This window comes from Bombus pascuorum, chromosome 10 (genome assembly GCF_905332965.1).
Source record: "Bombus pascuorum chromosome 10, iyBomPasc1.1, whole genome shotgun sequence".
Classification (NCBI taxonomy): domain Eukaryota; kingdom Metazoa; phylum Arthropoda; class Insecta; order Hymenoptera; family Apidae; genus Bombus; species Bombus pascuorum.
Genome location: NC_083497.1, coordinates 10819786 through 10830563, shown reverse-complemented (window position 1 = coordinate 10830563; position 10778 = coordinate 10819786). Strand labels below are relative to the sequence as shown.

General features: G+C 34.9%; 2 protein-coding genes and 1 long non-coding RNA gene across 5 annotated transcripts; 2 read left to right on the top strand and 1 right to left on the bottom strand.

The window, feature by feature from the left end:
* Positions 1-60: 60 nt before the first annotated feature.
* On the top strand, positions 61-5624 carry LOC132911298 (protein CDV3 homolog). Its single transcript, XM_060967861.1, has 4 exons — positions 61-192; positions 282-829; positions 1358-1776; positions 1880-5624. Exons 2-4 carry the CDS (start codon positions 656-658, stop codon positions 2016-2018), a joined length of 732 nt encoding a protein of 243 aa, XP_060823844.1. The 5' UTR covers positions 61-192; positions 282-655; the 3' UTR covers positions 2019-5624.
* On the bottom strand, positions 4948-7555 carry LOC132911299 (putative gamma-glutamylcyclotransferase CG2811). Of its 2 annotated transcripts, XM_060967863.1 has the most exons (5): positions 7395-7555; positions 6353-6541; positions 5808-5957; positions 5456-5577; positions 4948-5378 (listed from the first exon to the last, which is right to left on the bottom strand). In XM_060967863.1, the coding sequence occupies exons 1-5, from the start codon at positions 7506-7508 to the stop codon at positions 5342-5344; spliced, it is 612 nt and encodes a 203-aa protein (XP_060823846.1). In that variant the 5' UTR covers positions 7509-7555; the 3' UTR covers positions 4948-5341. The 2 variants fall into 2 exon arrangements, with proteins under 2 accessions (XP_060823846.1, XP_060823845.1); XM_060967862.1 differs by having other exon boundaries at positions 4948-5577.
* On the top strand, positions 7082-9239 carry LOC132911300 (uncharacterized). Of its 2 annotated transcripts, none has more exons than XR_009658956.1 (2): positions 7082-7142; positions 8383-9239. It is a non-coding gene; the product is annotated as an uncharacterized LOC132911300 (long non-coding RNA). The 2 variants fall into 2 exon arrangements; XR_009658955.1 differs by lacking the exon at positions 7082-7142 and adding an exon at positions 7450-7556.
* The last annotated feature ends 1539 nt before the right edge of the window (positions 9240-10778 follow it).

Here is a 10778-nt window from a genome sequence, read left to right as displayed (position 1 = left end):
CTTTTTGTTCACCTAGGTAATTGTCCGAGTTGAAGCGTCATTTCGTATTCCGGAAGTGGCGAAATAAAACACGTGGCGCCGCCAACGGTGCACGTCGTATACATTAACCGTGGATCAATTAACCTGTATATAAGTTACATTTTTAGTACATATTATCCCTTTCTACGATTTTTCAAGTCCCAATTTTAATTCGTAAGTAATCTATCATGCCAACTGTTTCTATGTTTCACTGAATAACTCGAACGATGCGATATTTTTGAAACACACGACCACGTTTCTAGGTTAGGTAACCCTTGGATTTTTTTGTGTTAGTCTTCTGCTAGACTATCAGCGCCACATATTCATCGTTGAGAAAAGTATTTCTCGGTATTTTATGAAGTTAAAACGATATACAGCGTTAAAAAGGTTATATTATTGATTTCTATGATTTCTTTGTGTATTTTCTACGGTGTAAATCGGCTCTTGGGAAAGTTGAGTCCGTATTTGGAAACTCTATTGACCTCGGAGTGATTGTCTGACTTCCGGCCAAGACAAGCCCATGTGGACAGCAGCAGCGGTGCCTCCGATCATTTCGTGCTGAGGCTGTCCCTCGTGTTTCTGTGGAAAAAACTTGTTCGACGAATAATCACGCGTGCATCGCGTAAGTCATCGCAGCATGGCTGATTTGGATGATTTCTTTGCGAAAAAAGATCGCAAAAAAGCGAAGGGGAAGAAATTCACAACTACGGAGGAGATAGCAAAGAAATTGGAAGAAACGGGCAAGCGGTTGGGGAAGAAATCAAAAGACAAACCAGTAAACCCGGAGGGGGAAGAAACTCAACAAACCGAGGTGAACATTCGTCCATTCCGCATGTGTATCTTGTCCTTCGTTTTTCGTTGAACTTTCGATCCTCGAATTGTGAACAGTCGCTCGCGAAAGTGCCGAATACGGTGTGCCATAGGTCGCTGCCATATTTGTTCTTGCAAACGTCATTCTTACTATTACTGAAACTAATCTGCTTACTTGGATCCTCCCAATCTAACATGATTCGCGTTGCTTCGTTGTCCGACGACCAGATTGTTTGTTACATAATTGAATTGTTACGCGGCTATGGATATTTCCCTTTGTAAACTTGCTGAAACAAACCAGCTGTTCTGGGGATTATTATCGTGCGCGATTGATGTTACTTTGAACAAAAATATGGTTTTTTGGAGTAAAAAGCTTTCATACGATGGCTCGTCGATATTTCTTTTTTTTTTTCTTTTTTTGTAATGCAAACCTGCATAAAAGGCTTCTATAGAATTCTTTCGTAATACATTATGAATTATGTAGAGAAATTTTTGTATTATTTTGCATGTTTAAAATATATTACTTTAGGATGAAGATGAGTGGAGAGAATTCGAAGAAGAGAAAAAAGACTATACTGGCTTGAAGATTGGAAACCTGACAATGAACGAATCCATAGATGCAGAATCTGATGATGAAAAAGGTACAGGAGATATTAGCTCGGATGGAGAATCAGGTGAAGGTGGTACCAAACATTCAGGACCTTGGAAAAAGCCAGAGCTCCCCCCACAACCAGAACCAGCACCAGAAACAGCACCACCACCTCCACCACCTGTTACTTCAGGAAGTAGTTATAAGCCTCCACATTTAAGGAACATCCAAACAGTAGCTGCTAGTCCTAGACAACGAGCAAAAAATATTGCGCCAGACATACATAGTGAAGAATATTTCCCAACGTTGAACTCCAAGCAGCAGCAAAGCAACGAACCCAGCGGACCATGGGGAAGACGGTATGTATCGCGAGTACTTTTGACTGTTTTAGAATAAAAAGAGGAAGAAAATGCAGGGAAAAAGACGGTACGTGTGTATAACAAATAAATAATTTTATTTTAGGAAACGAGACGAAGGTACGTTTGAAGAAGTGCGTAATCGAGGAGGAAGTAGATCATATAGCGTACAGGATGCGCAAGCTCAAGCGCCGAAGCTCTCTCTGGGTAACAAATATGGTGCCCTATCGCAAGATCAGAGCTGAAATCATCTTTGATTTGATCGAACGACAAACACAATCATTATTACGTCATCGCCTCTCTCCGTTTCGTGGCCCAGTTACGCTATTAAATATGTTTTCTAGGATATAGAACACACGGCGGAACGCATACGAGTAGGATGCATGATCGATTCACGTACCGTGCTCTAGCTTTCGAAAAGCCAGACGTTGATTAAAAAAACAAAACCGGGAAAAGAAAAGAAATCCTATTTCGTTCGATAGGAGATCCCGCCTGCTATCGTGAAACCGGATGTACCATTTCTTTCGCGAAAACGTGATTCGCGCTTACGATGAATTTCGTGAAGAAACGCGAACGTTTATTTTTCATACGAAGAGAACATGCTCAAAACACACATATATACACATTTAGTATCAGTTTTCTATTTAATTTTTTAATTTACATACTAGAAAGATGAAAGATTGTTATTGAGAGATAATGGTGGCAGTGGAGAAAAGTCGCGAGTTTACATAACGAACCGGAAATCGAGATAGAACTCTCGTAGCGCAAAAACGATGTTGAACTTCGCGATTAATCACGTAAGGCACTCATGTGGTCGCTGTATTTTTACATGGTGCTGCTGTTTTCATTTAGTGTGCTTGTATTCGCGTTAGTCAGTCGATCGCCTTCGAAACGTCTCGGGAATATAGATTAAAAACACTTGGATACTCGAACGTGACATCGTTTTAACGCAAAAAGGACTATATTACATTATTACGTGTGCATTGCATAAAGAAGGGAAGTCGATCAGTCCTAATCGGGTTCTGTCTTTTCGTGTAATAGTTTCGCTCAACGCCAACGTACGTCAACGAACACAAAAGTTTAGATGAATTAAGATATATGTGGATAAATATGTATACATAATAATTACATGGAAATAATTGAACTCTGGGGCTGGGCTTTGGAACGGTGCAGAAATACTGCTATACATGTCAATAAGAAAGAATTGCACGAAGGAAAGAAAACAGAGAGAACATATACACAAAGTATAACGAAATCTGATAAGTTTAATTCGTGGAAACTCAAAACATATGCAGAAGTAATACAGAAAGAAGAGACACGCACGCGTGAACGAACATACAATATAAAATAACAGGAGACGTATGTACGCTTTTGTCGATACTTGTTTAATTAGTTTTGTTGATTTAGGGATTTCTTTTGCAAAAAAGAAATGAAAACAGGGGAGAGGTTGTACGGAAAGAGAAAGAGAAGAAGTAGTAGAGTTTTTCCTGTGTGATATCAGGAATTTGGGGTGCTAGCGCTGCTATATTTTGATGGTGAACAAAAAATGAGAAACAAATAGAAGAGAAAAATCTAACTGGAAGAAGCAAAATGGAGAAAGTGAGCCATACACACAGAATCGCAGAAAAGAAAGAAATGGAGCCTTGTATAGTGAACTATATGAAGAAAAAAAAAGGATGTGATTATTTATAATAAATTTCCTAGGACAACTTATAAGTACTGCCTTAAGCATTTTAATTTCGCGAACCATCAATGATGTGTCGGTGATCTCGCGACTGGTTCACAACATGTGAAGAAAACGAAAAAAGAAATAAGTGCATGCTCAAAATGAGTGTGGTTGCGATCGTTAGTTTTCTGTTCGCGCGATCGACCGTCACAGTCGTTCTATCTCGAGGATCGAAAGCACTTTTCACGGGCATTTCCACGTAGAAATACGCAAATTCCATATGCGAGAGTCTAAAGTTGTTTGTTCAGTTGAGTCGATCAGTTTGTTCGTTTAATAAATCGAACCATGTAAGTAATTATTCCTTCATATTGGTATAAGGAAACATTTGTAAAAGCGAAATCAAATACAGTGACTCGTGAAAGTACTTAGACACTTCGCATAGAAAACTTTTATACCTATATTGTATGTGTTACATAAATCATTTCGAAATTTTAAAGGCATAAGACACAATTGTCATGATTATATTAGTAAGATTTAAAACTGATACGAAGTTGTATATAGAGGTTGCAAGATATATACCGCAGACATATGTTTCATATATTATCATGAATAATAAATTTGAACATACGTACAATACGTATTAAAGATTTCCACTAATATAAAAAATAATTGCCTGTTTAAATATTCTTGTGATTTCTATGAAATATATACTTGTACTAAATGTGTATTAGCTTCTACGTTCCACATTTGTTCCAAATTTTGCCAATATAATGATGATAATTGAATCTTATTACAGTGCTAATGAAATTTTTAAGTATTTCATATAATGCACATAATATACGTATAAAAGCTGTCTATAAGTATTAAAATATTATCGTGAGCCACTGTATATATATTAGTATGAAATAATTGTAAAAAATTGTCTATTGTTTGGCTTTTTCAATATCAACGAACTGATCGACCAACTTTGTATTGTATTAAAGATTACCAACCCTGATTTATCAATCGATTCAGATCAGAACAGTCAAGAATAAAGGCCTTGGCTAATTTTGGAAAAAAGTGTGAAGGGTTGGTGTCTGTTAATGCAGTAAAAATAGTAAAATCGAATGTCGAGAGAGAGAAAAAAAGATGAAGTCGCCCGACGACGATGTCGTCGTCAGGCAACGTGGACTTCGCCTGCCTTTTGTTACAGAATAGTTGAAATAATTTTATCGCGACTGTTAACAGAGAGAAATCGATAGAATGACAGAGAAAGTGAAAGAGTGCGCGAAAGAAAGAGAGTGGCGAATAATGAACTTGATATAATAAATAATAGAGGAAACCAGAGAGTGCACATGCGAAACTTTGTTTCCGATGATATTTCTTGTTCTCGTTTCATTTCTCATTATATACACATCTTTAACGAAACTCGCAATACTCGTGCCCGATTTTTGTGGAATGAATAATAAAAAAAAAAAAAAAAAAAAAAGGAAAGAGTAAAGGAAAACTGTTTTTTGCAAATAGTAATAATATATTACAAGATATATTTTCGAGATTGTACATAGGTATTTATGGAGACACTTTTCATTGTTATATGTACTGTCCAAATGTTTTTTCAACGATCGGTTCGCTTTATGCGAGAGAACATAGCGCTTGTTAACTCGTTGCGATGGAAATTAACGAGAAATAATATTTAAACCTCTAGAGTCTTAAATGTCTAAGAAAAAAAAAAAAAAAAAAAAAAAAAATTGAGTAGGAAACTTGCTTGTTGATGGTGAAAAGACATATTAGACTGCAGAGGATTAAATTTCAATGGTTTTCATTCGACGAAAAATCTTTTATTAACTATCACGATTAACAAACATGAAGTTGAAGCGTTCATGCGATGATGGAGGTAACAACATATTATGCAAAACAGCTTGATCAGAGTAGGTCTTCCGGCCTTACTGTACTCTCCTCGCTGGAAACAAATATATTTTGGGGATGAACTATCACTGAACTTCGCTTCTGTGATTGTACGAGGGATCGCGAACGTACTTTTCGCAATATTTGAGTCCGTGGCTTCCCTCGTTGCTGTACGAGCTGTACATGGGATTCTCCAACAAGGACGCCCTGAATCTTGGTAGAAAATATATCCAGACCTTTGTCAAGGTACTGATCTGAGAACAAGTTTGATAATAAATTGAGCAGATTAATTTAATAACAATTGCGTATATTAATTGGTGCAGCATACTTTAGCCTTTTGTGTTTTTAAATTATAGCGAAAGAGATACATATATTTCTTTTGTTTTCCTTTAGACTTTTTATTTAAAAAGGAGTAATAGGATGTTAATTTTGAACAGGAACAATAGTCGAGAAGAAATGAAATATTTTTAAAAACAATATCTACCTCTTCAAAATTATCGCTCGATTTAGCCTTGCTTTCTGGAGCAACCAATACGTCTTCCTCTGATCGTTCGTAAAACGTCGGATGTTCTTCTAGTTCGTCTAACTTTTTTAACATTTTCGTGTCGACATCGTATACTTCTCCAAATACATGCTGTTTATAAGGAAATATAAAAAGGTAGGTGAATTAATTTTACATGTAATTTTTCATTTAAAGTACCTTACAAGTTTAATTCAAACATCAAACATTGACAATTAGTGTTAATTTTCTAATAATAGATATTAAAATTTAAAGCACAGTCTCAAGTTAGCAACAACACTAATGCTAGGGCAACAAAATACAAACTCAGTTTAATGAATGAATTTAGTAACTCACAAATAAGAGATATTTCATTCGATCTAATATAAATTTGATAAATAATAATGTTCTTTGAGGAAAAACTGAGCCTATGACAACAGGCGGTAGACGTTGCTGCTTATGAATAATTCGGTGAAACTAGTTGGACAATAACATTATCTAAGTTGATAATATACTCATAGAATACTCACGTGACCAAAGCCAGGTTTCTTCAACAAAAATGGTATATTATAATGAGTGGCAATTATTAGCGGATACGGAACAGCGGTTCTTCCAAGTCCCAAGAACTTTGCGTATCCATTTGTAACATCTTGGATCAAACTGTGGTTGGGTTCTCCTCGCTTTAGTGTCCCGTATACGAAGACACGGTGTAGAGGACTCTTGAACAAGTGTTCGTACATTTTGAACTTTCAATCGTATTGCAATTATATAAATATACTGTGGAGAAAATAATTTTTCATCTTAACTTCAAAATGCAAGCTTAAAAACAGTTTTTTTTTTTTTTTTTTATTTCAATAGTTCACTTCGCTGTCGATAATGATGTACAAAAGGTTTCAACGCTTTTCAAAGAGATGGCGTTAGTGGATAAAGTCCACCTGACAATTTAACTTCACAGTCGATAACAATGGGCTTCGCGTTTTCCGAGAGATGGAGCCACTAGTATGTGTTAAAATTGTTGGTTATGGCAAACGAGAGTCGAATCGTTTCGTTTCTTTCTTTCTCGAAAAGAACAAATTGTTTTGTTACCCGATAGTGTTCACCACAAAGTATTAGCCTTCACGAGGCAGTTTCGTTCAAATAAAATCAAACCAACAATTATGAGAAATATATCAAACACTAATTACGGAGTCGCACCCGACAATGTTACGTATGTTTCGACGCACACCAGAGGTCATCCGTGCTCACTTGTTTCCGGATACCGATATTGTCATCGATTTATCGCACTTCCGACATTCCTTTGTGTAAAAAAAGAAATAAAAGGTACGGCTGAAACATTACGCACTGTTTTCTAAATTAAAAATAATTGTTGCTTCGACAAAACCATTTAGTCTTTTCCCTTCCATTCGTTGTGTGTCACATTCATTTACTTAGCAATATATGTTTATGTAATATAATTGTGGACAGTATTAAACTTGTATCGTTGTCAATACAAAGAACAATAGAAATAGCCAAATAATGTAAACTGATCATAACAGAGGAATTTAAAAAAATGTTAAATTTTGTAGGTTTTACCTCGTCCGATAGTAATTGCATGTCCACAATGTTATTCGGCAGTTCATGGAACGAGTAGATGTCCATAACCGCAATGTTCGTTAGCATTGCTGCGGCAGCGATATGAAATAACATTGTTGCAAACTGCAACACGGTAAAACTAGTGATTCCACCAAGAGTATAGTGCGTACAACCCTGATCTCGCTGTCGCATAAAAGGTCAAAAGTTGAAGCGATAAGAGCTTTCGTGCGACACGGATCACGCCATTTCATTTTTCCTTTCGATTAATTTCGCTCCATTTTTTCTTCAACGATCTTTGTACCCTTTTCCGATAAGTTAGCGATTGACAAAATATTTTTACTCTTTGTCGTCGTAATTATTATATCTGAAGAAAAATAACACCATATCGTTTGATTAATTTACTAAATTAGAGTTTTTGAAACTTCCGCTGTTGCTTATTATTATTAACGAATAAAAAATAATAAGCGACGTTTTAGAAATATAGTAATTTTATTCGTGTTATAACAATTAATTACTTTCAAAGACTATCAAAAATGGTGTACAATTTTTAGTTATATCAACGACACCTCGTTATTATGAATTAATTTATTATTATTGAATATTTTATAATTAAATTATTTCAAACATTCATTACCGACTTATAGGACAATAATTGCGTAGTAATAAAAACGAAAACAATTCTGGCTATAATAGTCAGTAGATAAAGTAATTTTCTGCTTAGCCTTCGTCCGTTTAATTTAACTTGCACGAGGATCTTCGGTGTATTTATCGTCATTTTAATGAAGTGGACGATAGGCTGATATTTTGTCGAAGGATCTGGCTTTCTTGTGACACGAATTGTCGAAAAGCATCGTTCGATAGACGTTTTCCACTTTGTCTTTGTCGTAAAAGTCCATCAAACGTATTCCAATTTTCGCCGCCTTCCTCTTTAATACCCTCACCCTTGAGATATAGATTTATTACGATAAGAGGAATTAATTCATTTCAGGCTCAGTAGGTTCCATTACCTCGACGAGGACGTACAAAAGGCCTTTGCTCCTGTCTCCAAGTAACATATAATTCTGGTAATAGAGACAATCTATCAATTCTTGTAAAATATTTTTCGTTAAATGATTGTCTAGATAGGAAAGATCTTATTTTAGAATTTGTATTATTCAGTCGTGGATGTTTATGCATTTCTGAAAAATTTAGAGATGCACAAAATGCACAGGATATTCATATAATATGTAAATACGTACGTATAAGATAAAAATAATTAATAATTTATTTAGGTTCTAGTCAGGTTCGTAAAAGCACGAATTTGCATAAAATATGTAATCTATTAATCATCTAATATATTAATAAATCGAAAGTAATAATCACAGCTTAAATCTAAGTACTGCAATTTCAAATTTCCTGTCGCCATCATCTCTCCATTCATCGGAAAGCTTTCTTTTCTATGAGGATGACACGTTTCATATCCCAGTGTCGTTCTCATCTTCTGTACATGTAAAACAATGGATATCGTCCATTAAAAAAAAGAAAGAAAATGGATATCATCGATAGCTGCAAAACTAAACAATTTTTTATAAATTTGTAGCTATTACTTGTATAGATTCTGAATCTGGAAGTGAAATTCCTTCTTCCTTCGTTTTGATCGAGGATTCCTGAAGATCTACAAATATATTTTATTCCATTCAATTACAATAAGTAACAAAAGTAGAACTTTGATTAAAATTATTAGAAAGGTTGTTAAAGAAATAGAATGACTTTATTCCTACGTGAGAGATGATCATTTATTTCTAACTGTTTTTAAATATTAATATTAAACATGGAAATAAACAATTCTGAATAAAAATGCAACAATTTTGTCCACGTTCTTTCTTACAAATGATCATCCCAAAATTCTCCATCGATCGATTAATTAATTAATTAGAAATATTAATCAACGTTCTGCTGTACTTGTAATTTGTACAAGTTACATTTTTTAGATCGTCTTGTAAGGCTCTGACGTGTTCGAGATTTCACATTCTTCCTCGATGATTCCTCGTTTATACTTTTGTCAATTTCCTCGTCCTTCTTCTTCTCCATCTAAGTTTTCGTAATTTTTAGTAATTTAACGAAACTGTTGAACGAGGAAAACAGACGTTTTAGATGAATGTCCGATGATTACCCATTCCTCCATTAGCGACAGTTCAGCGAACTTTCTGCGACGCAGCTCGACAATTTCTTCGTACATCAAGGCAATTCTAATTTTATGAATTATGAATGAAAATAAGTACGTCGAGTAAATTTACATATTAATCTGTTGTAACACTAATTAGAATAATTTATACAACGACAAACATACAGTAGTATTAGAATGCTATAATGAATATACTTAGAATTATTAAAAGACAATAATTCTATACTTCGAGTTATTGGAATAATTTATACTCATTTTTATGTACATTTTGAGCTCCTGTAATATTAAAGATGCGCCTTCATCGCATATCCTATTTCCAAATAAAACAAGACACCTCAAAGACCTGCAAATATGAAAGTACTATACTTTATAAGCAAAAATACCTAATTAAAGCTATGTAATTAAATAAAATGTGAAAAATATTTATATTGTTTGCTATTTCACATCCTTTCCCCTCAGATAAGTAAATATAAGGAAAGTTATTAACAAATTTATTAAATTCTGCAATTTGGAAGATCTGTGAAAAAGCAAATAGAGAAATCAAGGTAAGTAAGATAAGCAAGGTAAGTATATACACACGTTTGTATGTCATCTTGTTTTGAATTATTTCGAATTATATCTCCTGATGCAAATTCGCATATCTCGAGTTTCAGGAAAATATGTTGGGCCAACTTCCCGATTTTCCATCGGGAGAACATAATTCAGACGGAAGTAGTACGCGAAGGTTCTCCAACATTTTGAAAAATTTTTTACACGGAATTTCTCGAGAATGAACAAAGATTTTTGTCCCAAAATTGGGCCTCTGTATCAGGAGAATACGTCAGTACCGATATTATCTTTTTTGGGATACGAAATTTCATATTTTCGTGAAGTTTCCACAACGACGCACTACGTGTGGCATGCATTCGATTAAACGACACTTCTAAATTCACGTGCAATCGCAAAATACCATCAAAGGCGCCCAAGATGCAATTCTTGTTCCAGTAGAAGCCGCAAGACGAAGAAGAATAGAGGAATATAGAAATAAGATTAAGTTACCTGTTCGTTCGAAGCATTTTTCCCAAGTGGGCTGCACCATCTTTCGTTATATGATTATTTGCCAGATTTAGAATAATTAATTTGGGGCTATTCGGTGGGTCACGATATCGTAATTCGTGCGCAATTTTCCTCATCCCGTTGTCACTTATTTTGCACAGTCTCAGTGACAAATATTTCAAGCT

What these genes read in the sequence shown, in the direction of transcription:
- LOC132911299 (XM_060967862.1), bottom strand. Translation starts at nt 7,508, where the DNA reads ATGTTATTTCATATCGCTGCCGCAGCAATGCTAACGAACATTGCGGTT. An exon ending in TGCAATTACTATCGGACGAG is followed by an intron (nt 6,542 to 7,394) that starts GTAAAACCTACA and finishes CACTTGTTCAAG; the next exon opens with AGTCCTCTACACCGTGTCTT. An exon ending in AGAAACCTGGCTTTGGTCAC is followed by an intron (nt 5,958 to 6,352) that starts GTGAGTATTCTA and finishes CCTTATAAACAG; the next exon opens with CATGTATTTGGAGAAGTATA.
- LOC132911298 (XM_060967861.1), top strand. Translation starts at nt 656, where the DNA reads ATGGCTGATTTGGATGATTTCTTTGCGAAAAAAGATCGCAAAAAAGCG. An exon ending in AAGAAACTCAACAAACCGAG is followed by an intron (nt 830 to 1,357) that starts GTGAACATTCGT and finishes ATATTACTTTAG; the next exon opens with GATGAAGATGAGTGGAGAGA. An exon ending in AGCGGACCATGGGGAAGACG is followed by an intron (nt 1,777 to 1,879) that starts GTATGTATCGCG and finishes ATTTTATTTTAG; the next exon opens with GAAACGAGACGAAGGTACGT.